Raw genomic sequence first — 18,558 nt, forward strand, 5'->3', positions numbered from 1 at the left:
TTTCATTCTTTCAGTTTTGTGATAAATTAAAAAAAAAACAAAACATCTTTTCTTTTCAGGGAGCTGATATTGTGATTGCCCTAACGCACATGCGATGGCCAAATGACATTCGGTTGGCTGAAGAATCTGAAGGGATTGACCTCATTCTCGGTGGACACGACCACGATTATGGTCTGAAAGAGGTAAAGAAAAAAGTTATGAAAACTCTGAAGAAGAAACATGAAAAAAAAAAGTTAAAATGAAAGAATAAGAATACTGCTTGTGTATATGTGATCTGTGTGGTAACTATTTTGCACAGCAATATGATACTTTATTAATCTAATACATAAACGGCTAGATGTGTGTCGGTCTGTCAATCATGTCTGTTTGTCTCCATATTTTTAAACTCTATCTCCTCCAAAACTAAAAATTGCATAGCAGCGCTAGGCGCCTCAAATGATTGGATTTCTTACTGGTTAAAATAGTTTTTTTTTTTGGGGGGGGGGGGGGATGAGTCAAAATTGAAAAAAAATCGTTAAACATTTTGTACATTCATTTTAGTTTATTTTTAACTTTTAATTGGTTTATATGTGTGTCATGTTGGTACAGTGGTAACATCACCAGCTTTGAATGCTACAGTTTTGCTTTTGGTTTCAAATCTAGCTGATGTCACCAAAATACTTTTTTTTTTAAACTTTTGAAATCAGGACTCAATAATGATATATACAAAATCAGAAGGAATTAAAATATCATATTTAAGTGTATTTTATGCCCAGGCAAGGACGACCCCCCCTCTCCCCACTAGTTAACTATATTTTTTATTTTATTTTTATTTTATTTTATTTTTTAATTCAATAATTGTTTGGATTTTAATATAACAAATAGCTTTGTTCTGGAATATTGTTTTATTTTGTGGACAAACGTTTAGAAAATCAATAGAATTCAGAAATTATGATGGCAGGACAGTTGTTTATGCATTTCTTGCCTCCCACACTCCCATCATCACTCAGGAAAATTGATTTGTTCTTTGTTTTTTTTTTCTTTATAGCTATGTTTAAAAGATAAATTTGTATAAAAATTACCAAAATGTTAATGTTTGTCTGTACAAACATCATTGTATGAATAAATGTTAACTTCATTATTGTTTGATTTTAGTATAACAAATATTGTTTTATTTTATGGATGGATGTTTAACAAATCAATAGAATTCAGAAATATCAATGATGGTGGGTTCTCCTTCTTGATTAAGATGACAGCGTGTGATACTATCAATGTTACCCCCCACCCCCCACCCCTAAGTGTTAGGAAGAAAAAAAGAAAGAAAAAAAGAAGTATGAGAAAAGACAAGAAAAAATAAGTTTATTATAGAAACAAAGGTACAGGAAATGGGTTTATCAGGAGAACACTGAAGAGAAAGTTGTTCTCAGTGGGAGGGGTAGACGAAAGAAAGCTTAGGTGAGGTTGTAATGAAGGTTTGCAAACAAAAGGACCTGAGATGTATTCAGAATTAGTTTTAGGATTAGCAAGGAGTTTTAAAACAGCTTTGTAGCAGAAACAAATGAAACTTTTTTCTTTTAACGAATCAATACCTCTCCCCTTTGCTATTTGGCCACATACTGACCAATCAGGGGTACAGTGCATTGATCCTTCCTATACCCTAAGGAATTCAGCCAGCATCCGGTTTGAGGAATAAGAACTCGTCCTTACTGAGAGAGACACCAAACAGAACGGACCTCCCTTTTCTTCTCTCTCTCCACCTCGGTGTTATCTCTACCAGTGTCGACGATTCCACTGGGAATAACTACCGCGATAGCACCAGGTAGCCGGAGTCCAGCTTTTGACAAGGAACATATCACATTCTCCTTAATAAACCTTTTCTGTGTTACATTTTATGAAGTTGTTGCGTTCGTCATTTCAGAAGCTTGTATTGAATTATTTATTTTATTAGGTTGTGCCCTAAAAGCATTCTAAACCTTAAAGCTTTATGACAATTGAGAGTGGTTTTGCAAACTGACTGTGTTTTATGACTGTTGGGAGTTGTTTTGTAATGGTCAACAAGTTAGATGAGGACAGTGCCCGGTTGACATTAGTTGCCAATGGGATGCAGTTGCTGAAAGTTGTGAGTTGAAAACAGTGGAAGTCAGATCGTGGCTTGGACTAGGTTGAGACAGCTTTGAAAGATCAGAACGAGTTGACATTAATTGATGAATTTGGCCTTGACAGAAAAACTAAGATATGAATATTAGCACTTAGAGGGTAATTTGCTACACTGGTGTCGCACACGCACTCAGAGTGCAGCTAATATTTACAGAAAGTGTTGAAGTCTAGTTTCCTTTGGAGTTACTTTATTTTTATACTTCTAAACTTGTGCACAGCTCCCTTCGGCAGCTGCCAATGTGAGAGACGATGGCACAACCGTAAGAAGAGATGAAAGGAAAGAAATCAACAGAAACATCATTGGAGTCGGTAATGTTGTTGGCAGGGGCCCACACAGTGGTTATGCACCACTTTTATGTCTTTAGAGGAACTGACTTGATTTATAAATTGTAAGTTAAAAATGAAGTTTCTCCCCTCCCTCACCACGCACACATATTAAGAAGTGTTCAGAGACGTACAACCAAGATCGTGACTTCTGTCAGACATCTTCCAAATTATTAACCATCTCACCAATAACAACCATAAGCACCTTTTTCATCTTTGTATATCTAACACATATCGACATGCCTATAACGTGTTGGTCTTTTGCCTAGAAACAAGATGTTGTATCTGTTCTGATACTAAATTTCATCTTGTAGTAAAGGAAAAATCTTTTTAGACTGAAGCAATTTTTTGTTTTTGTCCTAATCAAGAGTGCTCTTTTTTGAGAAGCTGGACTTTCTCCAGATTAAAAACTGACACCATATTTAACTCTGCTGCTTAGCGAAGCAAATAAATAGAGACATGTCTACAAAGTCAGAAAACTGCATACCACCTGTGACTTTCAGAAACTAAAACTAAATATAGCCCACATTACAATCCCTTTCACCTAGCAGCTGTCTCCTAGAATCTGTAATGATTAGTTAATTAGTTTAGAAGTAAATCCAGCACATAACTAACTTTATATAAATAGATGCATACACTCTCGATACTAATGGTTGCATTTGCTATAAACTCTCCACCTTCTTGCATTATTCTTTGAGTTTGAGTTCTTTTTTTTTTCTTTCAAAGGTAAATGGTTGCTACGTCCTCAAAAGTGGCACAGATTTCCGTAATCTGAGCAAAGTGATATTGGAATGGCCAAGCTCTGGAACTGAAAAGGTCAAAATCACAATTGAACGTGTTGACCTTGATTCATCGCACCCTGAAGATGATGAGACAAAAGAAATTGTGACAAATTTTTTAAGTAAGTAGTAAATAAAAACACTATTTTGCATTTGAATCTGAAGAAAACAAAATCGGAATCTGTTTGAAATCTCAAGTGCACATCGCTTGATCCCCTACCATTACTTCTAAAATTTTTATTACTGAACTTTTGTTTTTTCAATTTTTCTGATTATTTATCAGATTTTGAGATTCTGAAAAAAAAAATAGTTAGCAAATAAGGCTAATTTGGTTGGTTGTCTTTGTTTTATGGCATATCAACCCTTTTCGGGTTATTTAATGCCGAATCCAAAGATTTTGAAGAAAAAATTTTTTAATAGAATATATTTGTTGTTTTCACGTCGGTTTCTATTCAACCCATAGTTGGGACCCTAACAGGTACAACCACTCTGGGTCAGAGTGGACCTGGGAGCAATGGTAATTAAAGGGTGGCTCCACACTCCCCAAAGCCCACAAACTGGGGCCTCACCACTGGATATAGTTTAAGGTCATATCTAGGACCCCCATTAAGGGACTTTTACCCTCTGCAGGGGGGCAGTCGGCGTATTCTAATGCCCCACCGACAGGGCCCAAATAAGGCTAAACAGATTATTGATACTCATGTTAGTGGAATTATTCCCCTCTTCTTTCTGACACAGCAATTATTTCACTGAAAAATTTTCTTTTTTCTTTCTGAAAGTTTTAAAATAAATCTGTAGTGTTGTTTTCTTTAGGTCGACAACTTTATTGTTCCGCCTTGTAATTATTGTGTTATTGTTTTTTTAGTGACGTATGATTTGATATAGAATACTTCCAAATGAAATATTGTTATTTGTTGTAATATCATGTATTACCACACATAGTAACTGCATAACTAATTAAATTTTAGCTGTTTTTCTTATTTATATTATTATGTATTCATATTATTTATTTATATTATTATGTATTCATATTATTTATTTATATTATTATGTATCCATATTATTTATTTATATTATTATGTATCCATATTATTTATTTATATTATTATGTATCCATATTATTTATTTATATTATTATGTATTCATATTATTTATTTATATTATTATGTATTCATATTATTTATTTATATTATTATGTATTCATATTATTTATTTATATTATGTATTCATATTATTTATTTATATTATTATGTATTCATATTATTTATTTATATTATTATGTATTCATATTATTTATTTATATTATTATGTATTCATATTATTTATTTATATTATTATGTATTCATATTATTTATTTATATTATTATGTATTCATATTATTTATTTATATTATTATGTATTCATATTATTTATTTATATTATTATGTATTCATATTATTTATTTATATTATTATGCATTCATATTATTTATTTATATTATTATGTATTCATATTATTTATTTATATTATTATGTATTCATATTATTTATTTATATTATTATGTATTCATATTATTTATTTATATTATTATGTATTCATATTATTTATTTATATTATTATGTACTCATATTATTTCTATGCAAAAGTAATTAAATAGAAATTGAAAAGATCAATGTCTGAACTGTACTTGCCTGATAGCTGAAAGGTGGTGGTTGTTGTTGAATGTATTTGTTTTTTTAATTTTTTAATTGCAATATATATATATATATATATATATATATATATATATATATATATATATATATATATATATATATTTATATATATATATACACACGATGGAACAATAAAAGTATTGTCCTAAAGAAAGCAACACTACAGCTTTATTTTAAAACTTTAATTGAAAAAAATCAATTCAGGTAACTTGATTTTGTAGTAGAGCTGACATTTATTCAATGTAGCCACCTTCAGCCTCAATCACCGCCTTGATATGGGTCCAGAACTGGGAGCATGCCTTTTCCACAGCGCCGGCACGAGCTCGGCAAATACTCGGTGGATGACGGTGATCAGGCTGGCTTTGGTATTGTGGGAGGTCATGTTGGTGATGTTCTCAATTTATGACCAAACAAAGTAGTAGGTTCAGGTCAGGGAAGGAGGGGGAGCAGTGAGAGAAGAGTACAAAGTCGTAGCTCTCCTTATAAAGCCAAGCATGGGTCTCTTTGGACTTGTAAGCTGACGCTGAGTCTTGCTGTCAAACCCAGGGTCAGCCAGCAGCCACCTGATTGCACCAGGGGATCACCACACTCTTCAGCACATCTATGTACACATTGGTGTTGGTTTTTAAGCCGACTTTGAAGATATGAGGTGGCATAATGTGGCCCTCACTTGAAACCACATTAAAGACCATAACCCTTGCCGAAAACTTTGTTTTCATCACTCTGTGCACATCCCTGTTATTTGGCAATCCAGCAATGCATTTTGAGGGTGCTGGCAATGGTCCTGTTGTCATAACTTGGATTGTTAGAAAGCATGAGTTATACAGCAGCGCTTATCCGATCTTGCTTGTTGAACATCGTGTCACTTTCAGACATGATAGAAGGCTCCTATTACTCTTGGGATTTGTACACAATTGGTCAACTAGTAGATGGTCTGCAAAAAAAAAAAAGAAAACTGGTTCTTCATCAAACAGAAATGGAATCATGTCGTCTTTTCTCTAGGGCAAGAATTTTATTGTGTTGTAAGAGTTCTTTTTACCAATTGTTGTCTCATTTACAGATGTGGTTGGTAACCAGTTAGATGAAGTTCTTGGAAATATCTCTGTACCTTTGGATGGAAGGTTCACCGCTGTGCGCACAAGAGAAACTAATCTCGGTAAGTAATCAACCTTTCCTTTTTCTATGATCAAGATGCGAGTGCAATTGTCTTCAACATTACTCCTCCCTCCAGGCCAAAACCGTTGGTTGACTGGAAGGGACCAACTGATTTCACTTTGCTCTCTCATTCGTCACCGGCTTTGTAAAATGCATGGCACACAGAAATTGATTAAAATGGTTCAAAATGCAAATGATCTAATAGTGAATAAATTACCATAAAACTGGATAATAATGTAACAATATTATTATATTTCCTACTAGCGGGGGTACCCGGCGTTGCCCGAGTGTTTGTTTCCGGGACGGGGGGGGGGGGGGAGTTTTAAAAAATGTTATGGTAGGTAAGTAGGAAGGATCAAACCCGGAGTCATGAGTAAAAGTAGGAAAATAAAGTGTGAAAAAAAACAAAAAACATCTGCAACGTTAACAGTTCGGCCACCAAGAAAAGTCCATTCCAGTTGTTTAGGAAAAAAAAAAAAATAAATAAAAAACGACTACGGTAGGTCGGCGCGAACGTGAAAATATAATGTAAATTGTCCAGCACGCTAACCACTACACCACAGAGCACTGCAGCTTAGTTTAGTGATTTTAAATAACTTCACATGAAAGCACTACGAAGCCAAACCGGTGTTCTCTTCTCAACTGTTCCTTGTGAACGATCCCCAAACGGTGTTAAGTGGTGGCAGGGGGAGGAGGAATTTATTAGAGAGAAAATATTTTACCACTTCCATTGATCTTAACCGATTTTGGCCGTGACTTCTCAGCAGAAAAAGTATAGAAATCTAAGATTATCGAGGAATTTGAGAAATAATAAGCCTATAACACACCTCAGATATTGTTCTGCCGTTTGTGCATATTATATTTGCATGAAATATCTTGATTTTTAATCCTATTAAGGTCAAAATCAGACGGGAAAAATGAGTTCATTTTATTTATATTTCCTATTAGAAAGTCTGTGTGGGTGTGACTGCACAAAATGAGAAATGTATATCTGAAAACGCTGAGAGACTAGTAACAATCAGCAAAAGGCAAAATAAATGAGATCCATTATTTTTCAAAATTTTGTCTTATTTTCAGTTAATAAAATACATCTTATCAGACGATTACATATTAAATTTGCTTGGTGTGTTTCTTTCAAGAGCTATTTTATTAGATGTAAATTAAAGTTTCAAATTAAAAAACATTTGGCTTTCAATAATGTCACTTATTCAAATCCTCAGTGCTTTTAATAACAAGACATTCATTATAGGAAGTTATAATATTTCACAATAGCTTTCGAAAACATAACATTATTTTTTTTTAGGAAAGTGCTCCTATAATGTTCATTTGACATAGGAAACTAATCAACAACTATTTATTACTTTTTAAAACTTTCTTTTAAAATCGTTTTTAAGTGGTTGAACAATACTAGATTTTGATTTTGTTAGAGGGAAGGGGGCTGCATGCATTTGTCAAAATTTACACTTTTTTTCAGAATTTGCAAGTTATTTTGATTCTCAGCAGTACTTGTGTTCAGTCCATTGTTAGATGAAAGTACAAAATAAGCAGATGAGTAACTTATCTTGCCTTTGGTAACGTTTTTAGGGGACAAGTGGGTAAGATACTAAAACCTTAGCTTTTCTTCAGGGGTTTATGATTTGCAAGTTAACTTACTTTTTACCAGTTGTTGTGTTCATTATATTGTTAGATGAAAGTACAGAATTTTTAATTAGGCCCCCACCTGTCCTATGTTAAGAATGAGTTTTTAAATAATAATACATTATTTTAACATGGTTCTTGCCTCCTCACAAGACAAATTTTGACACTAGGTTAGTTCTTAATATGGGATGCATCCAGATTCCCAAAAAGGGGAGAACTCTGGGTTGGAACAAAAAAATAATTGATTTAGTTTAGAATGAGTTTTGCCTCATAGTCCAGGGACATAATAGACTAAGTGTAGCATCAGAACAGATACTACTCTTTGTCCCTAGAAAAATTAATGTTGCTTATGTATGTCACAAAGAAAACACAGCGACATTGATTTCAACATTTTCCAATACTGCTTCGTTAACATTTCATATTTCCATTGCATGCGTTGGTTAGATGATTCAGAAGATTACTTTCTTACATAATGCCTTTCTATTTCATTTAATGAAATTGGAAGAAAAAAAATGTATTACACACTCTTGGAATTTTGCTATTATCTACGCTGAAGTAATATTTATTTTATCTGTTGATAAACGGTATAACTATAAACAGCTTCAGAAAATATGCAGAAAATGATGGCGTCACCAATTTTATGGTAAGCATTGGAAATCCCTACTGATCACTTAATACAAAAGAATGATTTTTTATTAATTAATGCGACTCAAATAACAAATGCATGGAAATAAGTTAAAAGTTATATATTGGGGTGTTTATATGTAGTTGTAAACACAAATTAATTTCAAGTATATATTCATTAAAATAGAATACTTTATAATATTTTTTACTTAGCGTTTTTTTTTAAATTGACCATAGGCAATGCCAGGATATAGGCTTGCTAGTATACAAAAATCAACAGTCGTTGATAGTTAGTAATTGATTTTGTTTTAAAAGTCGTTAAAAGATAGTAAAGTATTTTCTGATTAAAGAAAAGTCGTTAAAAGTTAGAAAGTGATTTTCTGTTTTGTTTTAGTAAAAAGAAAACTATCGATTGTTTTGTGTTATTTAAAGATGGTAAAAAGATAATAATCGATTTTCTTTTGTGTTTTAGTTTAAACAAAATCAGTCTTTTCAACTTGGCAAACGATTTTCTTATTTTGTTTTAGTAAAAAGAAAACTGTCAATGACACTTAGTTGTCAGTTTTATGTTTTGTTTTATATAAAGGAAAAACATCTTAATATCTTATGTTAAAAAAAGTTACTTATGAAAAGCCTAGCTGTCAGGATAAACCACCTTTGTGAATATGATGTGAGTGGTTTGTCAATTTATTCCAGCATTCTGAAGATTGATTAAATGTATCATGAATAGCCAGACGACACTATTGAAATACAACCATTCCGATATTCCATATTTCCTCAAATACATTTAGGATGCCAGGTGAAATGTAGGTGCAATTGAGGGAGCATTTGTTACTTTTATAAAAAATCTGTTGTAGCATCTAGGAAATAGTAAGAGTTAAAAAACTAAAATAAACAGTTTAAATAGTAATTATATCTATTAAGGAAATAACTTGATGTATGAGTGAATGTGGAAGAACTCACTTGTGGGAAAGTGAAAGTTTTTGCTAATCTCTTTGTAGTAGAACATATTTGAAAGAAGCAGTTAAGTTGGAACAAATTCAATCATTTATAAACGGGGAGAAAATGTCCACATATTTTTCATGAAAGGCAATTAAGGAAGTGTTGTAAGTGTTGAGTGTAAAATATTTGTTTTAAAAGTAGTTTCTTATTTTCCTATCAAGACTAGTTATAGGGGAAAAATCAAGTTTACTGTATTATATAGAAGATGATCTCCCTGATCTCACTATAAGAGGACAGGCTCAAGACACAGGACATCTTTGTTACTGCTATTTTGCACCGCTATTATTTCTATTTGGCTGAAATATCTGTGATATGATCAGCAGTCCAGACAAAAATTTGGAATTAAAAAAGAAAACGGGGGGGGGGGGGAAATAAGTTTATCAGTAGAACAAGGACATAGAAAATTGTTCACGAACGCACGCAAAAGAAAGATGAAATAGGACTGTTAATCAAGATGTGACAGTAAATGGGAGCAAAAGATTGGTCAATATATTTTAGTTAGTTTTAGGTGTGATGGTGGGTTTTGTGACAGTTTTGGTGACAGTCTTGGGGTTGCAACAGTTGATGACAAAGTTAAGGAGAGTGAAGAGTTAGACACAGTAGAACGTAGGTCATAGCTCTGAGCAAGAAATGAGTTTATCAATCAACAACAAAGTGGTCTTGGCAGATGTAGACTAGAGAGTGTAGATGGTCGATGGTCTCACACACACTCACAAGGTGCAACTAATATTTGCAGAATGTGTCAAAATTTGTGTTTTTTCTTTTCTTTTCATACTTGTGAACCACGTGCATGCCCCTCTCGGCAGCTGCCAATGTGGGAAGAGAAGATGGTGGAAAAGACCATAGAAACAATGTTAGGGTTTGTGAGATTGCCACGCAGGCCAACACATGGTTTATTACAATCCATCAAAGTCTCTTTTTGTTTTTACAAATTTTTATATAATCAACAAACCCAATGTTTAGTTTACAATTTAATTTTTTTTGTTCAGCATTTTCCAAAGTATCTTTTTTCTGCGGCAGATTGTATCGCAAATTTACTTGCCTCACCATGAGGGCAGTTAGACACAAGATCCATTTTTAATGTAGGGAAAAATCAAGGAGAATTCTGAATTGGGACAAAAATGAAAAAAATTGGCTAAGTCTACACTGCATGTCAAATTATTAACGAGATAACATTTTTTTACCAGTTTCAGAAACTTACCGGTCACGGTAGTTTCATATCAAAAGCTTTGGAAACGTTGCACGTACTGTGAAATTTTCATACTGTTCCGTGCAATGTAAACAACTTATCATTGTAATTGCTGAATCCACAGTATTTGAGGTGTGTCAAATTATAAACAAGGCAGTTTGTTTTGTCAATAAAATGGGTCATAAAGGGGGTTTGAGTAGTTCTGAAAAGAGTACTATTACAGAACAGCTAGCAAAAGGTAAAACTGCTCTCGAAATATTGAAAATAATAGGAAGGTACCATCAAACTGTGAAGAACTTTGTCAAGGACCCTACAAAGGTATGTAAGAGAGCTGATAAAGGTAAATCTAGAGTTGTTTCGTGCCGTTCTCTAATCCAAATTAAACGTGAAGTCGTTAAGAACCCTGGGCAGACCAGTCGAGAAGTCTTTGACCAAGCCAGATTGAAGAATGTCTCAAAAAGTACTCAATGTCGCCTTCTGAAAGAAGTGGTAAAGCCTGTCAAGCCTGTGACAAAGCATCCATTAAAGCAACGTCACATACAAAACTGATTGAAATGAGCAGAGGACAACATGAAAACGGATTTTTCCAAAGTTTTGTTCATGGATGAAGTGCGTGTTACTCTTGATGGCTCAGATGGCTGAAGCAAAGGATGGGTCCTAGATGGATGACATCGTCATCAGCGTTTAAGGCGCCAACGAGGTGGTGGTGGGATAATGATTTGGTCTGGGATTATCGGAGGTACTTTAGTTGGCCCATGGAGAGTCCTAGAAGGCATAAAAATGATGTCAAATGCTTACATAGCTTTTCTGAAGGAGCACTTTGAACCATGGCTGAAGAAGCAAAGGTTGATGTTCAGAAGAACTATTATTTTTATGCAGGATAATGCTCCCTCATATGCAGCAAACAAAAGCAAAGAGTATTTGCAACAACTGGGGTTCTCTTGTGCAACGGAAGATGGAGTGGTCTGCAAATTCAACAGATTTGAACCCAATTGAGAACCTTTGGAGTATCATGAAGCGACGCCTCTATGCAAGTGGATGCCAATTTAAGAGCAAAGATGAGTTGTGGAATGCTCCCCAAGAGGTATCGCAAGGAATAACTGTTGACGAAATCACAAGTTTGACTAATTCTGTAGAACAACGTCTTTTACAAGTCATTTATAAAGAAGAATCGCATATCCCCTACTAATTATGTCAACATAGAAATTGCTATGTAGTTATTGTGCTCTAAGGATTTTTATTTTAATGTTTGAAAATTATTTCAATAAACAAATTATGGGTATATTGTTTTTTTCTCAACCTCGTTAATAACTTGACACACTGAAATCAACAGATATTCTTATCTTCTGCCATAGTTTCGCTAATACTGCTTTAAATGCTTTTATTTTTTTAACTGAAGTAGCTGTATAGTACTGTGAGCACTTTCTTAAAGTGTCATAGATTTTTATTCACTCGTTCCTTAAATATTTAAAAAAATGTAAACTCGTTAATAATTTGATACACAGTGTAGAAGGATCTCTTTCTCTCACTGACAAGATGGCGTGCAGTATCAGAACAGGTACTACATCTTGTTTCTTGTGAAAAAGTGGACGATCACAGTCTGTGCAATGAATACCCACAAATGTAAGTGTGTGCTACAAACACATCCGAAGGCAGAAAATAGTTTATTTCTTTATCTTTTGAAACTTTTGATTTTAATTTTCTTTCTATTGGTTTTGTTTGTGCAAATACTTTTATTTACAGATATAATGTAAGCTGTTACTCAATGGCCCATGAAAAAGTAAGGTTAGAGATTGTACAACCTTTGCTTTATTATAAACTCTTCATTGCACGGATACATTTTCAGGGGGTATCCACTGTCTTTCAAAATAGAAGAATGACCAATTTTTACATTATGACTATAAAATTCATACAGCTACATACCTTGAACATGGAGCTGTTAAGCCTAATATAGTGATATGGGACAAAAGGGAGAAAGTAGCAACCTTAGTTGAAGTAAGTGTCTCTAACAATGCTGGTCTTAACAGAACTGAGAAGATAACAAAATACCAAGGCTTTGTCTACGATATGAAAAGAAACGTGAATCTTAAGATCTCCATCATTCTAGCATTCATATGAGCAACCAGACTCATGAAAAAGAATTTCAAAAACTACCTGTCAAATATACACGGTGAACCAAGTGCAAAAGGAATACAAACAATTGCACTCAAAGGAACTTTAGAAATTTAAAAAAGATCTCTCGGTTGGAGTGACTGAAATAGTGGGTGAATGTCTGGCATCGGATAGGATGCCCTATCCCCATAAAAAACAAAATAATTAATAAATTAATATAATTTGTAGACATGCTCGAACATGGCCAGAATGAATATGAAAAATTTACTTACAAGATTAAATATTTCTGTGTGTACTGCAGACACATTAATTTGTTTGAGATGAGTGGCTGCAATAAGGATTCATTATGGAGGATAATGTTGAGCGTTTGGTAGGTGAGGAAACCCATCAAAGTTAAGAGTTGGTACAAATTACAGTGTTAGTGAGAAGGAGTGCTGTCAATTTCTATTTAGATTACAGACTATCTCAGCGAGAAAGTAAAGTTTATACATTTGGAGAGTCTGGCATTTTGAGAGTTGGTGTTATGTTATAGAGTATTGTTAATTGTGATTTGAGAGTCAGACTTTTTGATTTGATTTTCTTTTGTGTGTGTGTGTTTAATAGTTTTTTTCTTTTCTGACTTACATGCATACATAATTTTCAGAAATGGATGAAACACATCTATATGGTGGGTTAGTTGTGTTTGACCATGTACAGAGGGCTAGCATACATAATTTTCAGAAATGGATGAAACACATCTATATGGAGGGTTAGTTGTGTCTGGCCATGTACAGAGGGTTACTTGTGTCTGGTCATGTACGGAGGCTAGTTGTGTCTGGCCGTGTAATGATGACTAGTTGTATCTGGTCGTGTAGTGATGACTAGTTCTGTCTGGTTATGTAACTGTGTCTGGCTGTGTAGTGAGGTCTACCTGCATCTGGCTATGTAGTGAAGGCTAGTTTAGTCTGACATTTGTATAACATTTTTCTTATAATTTATTTCTTTGTCCTATTAAAACTTTTTAATTCACTAAATTTTTTTCTTTGTGCAGGTAATTTTATAACGGATATCATGTTAGCTGCCACTCACGCTGATGTGGCCATGATCAATTCAGGAACGTTACGTTCAGACAGAATTCATGAAAAAGGAGAATTTAGATTACAGGACCTGATGGATGTTCTTCCCATGGTTGACCCGCTGGTTGTATTACGGATCACAGGTGAGTCCCCCCCCCCCATTTACAGTTTATTAAATTATGATCATTGAGTTAGTCTGCATTTTATGATTGAATGATTATTCAAACTATTTTTCTCAAGATAATTTCACATTCTCTTCTCATTTTGGACACGATACACAGTGTAACCTTCGACCTTCTTTAGGTGTATCTTGTCAAACTCTGGGAATCTTTGTATTGAACTCGGGGAATCTTTATGGAATTTCTAATGGAGCCCTTTATTATGAATTCCTTAAGACTTTTACCTGCTCATGGCTGACTCAACGAGAGCATGCCACACCTGTGGATTAAATAAAGGGTTCCGTTCAATGTTCCATATAGATTTCCCGAGTTTCAACAAGAAACACGTGAAGAAGGTTGGAGGTTACATTAGTTGAAACATTTTGGGAATAACATCCAAGATGAGAACAATAGTCTGAAAAATACAAATTATCAATCCTCATCTAAAAAATTTCCCAACAAAATGAATAACCATAATAATTACAAACTTATCACTTAAAACTTATTATTACTTACCACCTATAACTGTTTTGCCATAGATCCTTTATTTTTTTATTATTATTTAGATCTTATTTATTTTTTATTTTTTAAATATTACATCTTGTTAAATATCCATCCATGCCAAGCTGCCACCACAAACTGATTCTAAAATCTTCATTCGTTATCAATTCGATATCTGTGACGCCATTATTTCATGCCCCTCCTTTCTTTGTAGCTAACATACTTTGCTTTCATACTTTAACATACTTTACAGGCCATCTCTGCCTGTTGTTTTTCTTGGGAACTAATTTGTTTTTACAAGCATTCATGTTGCTTCGCCTACACTGTTAACCCGTCCAACAAATTCATCCATACTCACACAAGCGCTATTCGACATACGGCCATCCATAACGGAAAACTACTGCACATAAAAATAACATCATATCTTTGTATACATTTGAAAATGTCACCTTCCTCCCCTTTTTTCCAGGTTCCCAATTGCTGGAAGCTTTGGAGAACAGTGTTTCACAGTATCCGAAACTTGAAGGACGGTTCAGTCAAGTATCAGGAATCATTTTTGGATTTGATCCGAGTAAACCCCCAGGCCAGAGAGTAGAAGGCAGTTTGGTAAGAGTCCAGGATGAATACTTAGAACTCGAAAAGGTTAGTCACTCACAAAATTTTTTCTTTCTTTTTCCTTTTTTTATTCTTTTTTTTTTCTGTTCTTTATTAAATATTCTGACTTGTTTGATGTTTTTTTTTAATTCATTGAGAAGATTAATTTTGTGCGTTTTTCTACATTGTCAATAACATATTCCTTAATGAATTAAAAAATATCAAACAAGTTTTAACTACTAATTCCCCAATGACTTTGTAGATGACCAAATCAAATAAAGAATTAGAAATATAGATAAAACTAAAACAACTAGCTAAATAATTCTGGCTCAATCAACATAATCTACCATAACCAGATGTATCCTTACTTTAAATAAGAAAAAAAAGTTCTTAAAATTGTAATACACATGCATATTATCTATATCTATATATATATATATAAAGTAGTAGTGTTTGTGTGGGTGTGTTTGTGTGTACAACTCTCCTACAGCCCACACCACTGGACCGATCATGACCAAACCTGACATGATGATGGTCTCTAATCTAGGAATGGTGCACACCATTTTAAAGGTCATGGTCAAGGGTTAAGGTCATATTTGGTACGGCTCTTCATAAACTTCTCCACCTAGGGATGGTACACACCAAGTTGGGGTTCGCCACCATCCCGGGGATTGCCACCATGGTGCCAACCAACTTCTTTGTAAATTTGAATCAGATCACCTTCCTCCACTTCCCATCCTCTCAATCCATCCTGATGAAAGTTGGCATGATAATGATCCTTAATATAGGCCAACATTTAAATTTCAAAATTGGATCCCCAATCATAATTCCTAGGTAGTTAACATTTTGACCACCTTAAGTAATAGTTGCTCTTACATTATCCACTTACTGCAAGAGTGCCCACAAAGCGGGTACTCGAGCGTACAGCAAAGTCCTGTGCTAGTATATATATAAAATAGTAATAATAAAGTCAGATTCATCATTCATTATAAAATCCTCTGAACACATAATTATCAATAATACATCTCAAGGTAAAAATTTAGCCAAGCCATAACCTTTGTAAATAGGAAGCCTAGTCACTGAAAAATGACGATTTCATTAAAAAATACCTTGTAGATGTAGAAATCAAATTAAGAATTACCAACCAGCTAAACAATTCCAACATATTCCAACATATTCTACCATAACCAGATGCATCCTAAATTTAAGATTTTGGATATGACCTTAAAAAGACATTTAGCGGTAAGGCTCCATTTGAAGGATGTGGGGAATGTGGAGCTTTCTCTTAGCTACCATTGCTCTCAGGTCCACTTTGGCCCAGAGTGGTAATATTTGTTATTGCATCTGGTGCTACCTGATCAGGCTGTCTAAAGATACTGGCTTCCTGGTTCAAAATGTACCAAACATTGATGTTATTGTTATTATTATAAAGCCAATTCTCTATTGATTATTGTTCAATGTATAGTAATGATTTCAAAAGTTATAAAAATAATCTGACTTGACGACTATCCACTAGAATGGAAACCAGAACATTTAGCCTTAGTTGTTATTTATCTTTCCAACGTCATTACCCTCTGCGCTATCGACAGATGGCTATGAAATGTTAAAAATTAAGCAACTTTGAGCTATGAATGTTTAATTTTGTGCGTGTGCAAAAGTAACAACAGGATTAATGTTTTATTTGATTTACCCTCCCAGACTTTTTTTGTTTTCAATTTTGATCCGTTAGCAGTAAATTTTTGCCAGTTAAAAACCAAATCGAAAGCATGCTACAGGCTCAGATACTGTATATATCAAATTTCAACTCTATAGACCAAATATTCAGAGAGAAATTTTGTAGAGATTTTTTGGACACATACCAACAAGGTCACTTATTTCCGTGTGTTAGAACGTTTTCATTTTAAATTCTACAAAATTATGCAGAATGTAGAAACTATACATAAATAGAATTCAGTGAAATGAAACCAATCCATAAAAAAAACATAAAAAATAAATAAATAATTAATGCTTGTTTTTCAAAGGAATATGCAAATTAGTTATGGTCACTCGCATATCCATGACTGAGTATATTAAGAAGTTTGTTTTTAAAATTTTAAATAGAAAAAGTAGGCTTTTAATATCAATGCCAGAGCAAGAAAAAAAAAACTCATCTTTATAGATATAAAAAAATTAAAAACCTCTAACCGAACATTTATCAATAACATCTCTCAGGCCCAAGTCTTGGAACAAGCCGATGTCCTATTATCATTTCCAATACCCGTTGGGAGAATGTATTTCTCTCTATCTTTCTTTTTCTCTTTTTTTTTTTTCTATCCATCACTTTTTTTCTCATTTTTCTGGTAACTGGAAAGACTGTTTAAAAATTACTACATAACATTAAAAAGGCACTCTAAATGCTAACATTCCACCTGACTAATTCTGTTTCTGGTAATTAGAAAACGTTGTTACAAATTATTACATAATAACATTAAAATGTTGCTCTAAATGTCGACCCCTGAACTAATTCTGTTATTACTGACTTCCAAAAGAGTGATTATTAAAAACAAATGTATCTATATTTCATCAAAGGCTTTGTCAGTGTGCCTTGTGTAGTTTTTTTATGTTTAGCTGGACAGACACACAAACAGGTAACTGCATTTTATATAATAGATTGTTTGTTTCCATATTACATATGTTCCATGTAATAGATCTAGTTAGAAGAAGGTTGCATTGTCTGAAATATTGGAAAAAAAAAATTACAACTAAGATTTACGTATAGCAGTCCGAGTAATGAAAATAATCAATTCTCATCTAAAAAAAAAAAAAAATACCTGAAACGTTTGTTTATTCTATTCTTTAAAATCCTTTGTTTTTTTCCTCTTTCTAGTCGTATCTATTGTGTACGAAGGCTTATCTTGCCAACGGAAAAGATGGTTATGACGTCTTCAAGCAATGTGAAGTGGTGGTGAGTACTCAATGCACTTTTCTATTCTGATGCATTGCCTCCCCTTCAAACCTTGTTAGATTGATTAAAGACAGAAATTGGGTTAGCAAATACAAAAGAAAATCATCTTCATCCTCTTCATACCATCATCATCCTATCTTCATATCATCATCATCATCCTCATCTTAATATCATCATCCTCATATTATCATCTTCATCAATTTCATATCATCATAATCTTCCTTATCTTTATATCATCTTCATATCATCATCATCCTTATATCATCATCCTCATGTTCATACCATCATCATCCTAATATCTTCCTCATCTTCATATCATCATCTTTCTCCTCATCTTCATATCATCATCTTTCTCCTCATTTTCATATCATCGTCCTTTGAGACATGATAAGAAATTACTTCTTTTGCAAAAAAAAAAAAAAAAAATTACTCACATGGTTACCAAGAATATATATTCCAAATTTCATAACAATTGGTTCATAAAAAAGAAAATAAAAATTGTATATACATACATCTATGTGTGTTGTTTTTTTTTTTTAAATTAAAAAAAATCTTTTTTAGAATATATATTTGAAAATTCATAATAATCTGTTCATTAGTTTTGAGGGTTTTTATGCATGGGTTCAGGTTATGCCACCCCCTAAATGGTAAAG

At 33.4% G+C, this 18,558-nt stretch overlaps 1 protein-coding gene across 2 annotated transcripts in view; it reads left to right on the forward strand.

The window, feature by feature from the left end:
* LOC145254917 (snake venom 5'-nucleotidase-like) overlaps window positions 1–18,558 on the forward strand; it is a 170,362-nt gene that overhangs the window by 143,206 nt on the left and 8,598 nt on the right. For both annotated transcript variants that reach the window (XM_080113880.1, XM_080113881.1), the window contains exons 6-11: window positions 60–182; window positions 3,187–3,361; window positions 5,994–6,089; window positions 13,684–13,851; window positions 14,837–15,009; window positions 17,828–17,905. In XM_080113880.1, the coding sequence (XP_079970006.1) occupies window positions 60–182; window positions 3,187–3,361; window positions 5,994–6,089; window positions 13,684–13,851; window positions 14,837–15,009; window positions 17,828–17,905 (813 nt within the window). The remainder of the gene's footprint in view (window positions 1–59; window positions 183–3,186; window positions 3,362–5,993; window positions 6,090–13,683; window positions 13,852–14,836; window positions 15,010–17,827; window positions 17,906–18,558) is intronic.

This window comes from Euprymna scolopes, chromosome 30 (assembly GCF_053919585.1).
Source record: "Euprymna scolopes isolate OS-2025 chromosome 30, ASM5391958v1, whole genome shotgun sequence".
NCBI lineage: Eukaryota > Metazoa > Mollusca > Cephalopoda > Sepiida > Sepiolidae > Euprymna > Euprymna scolopes.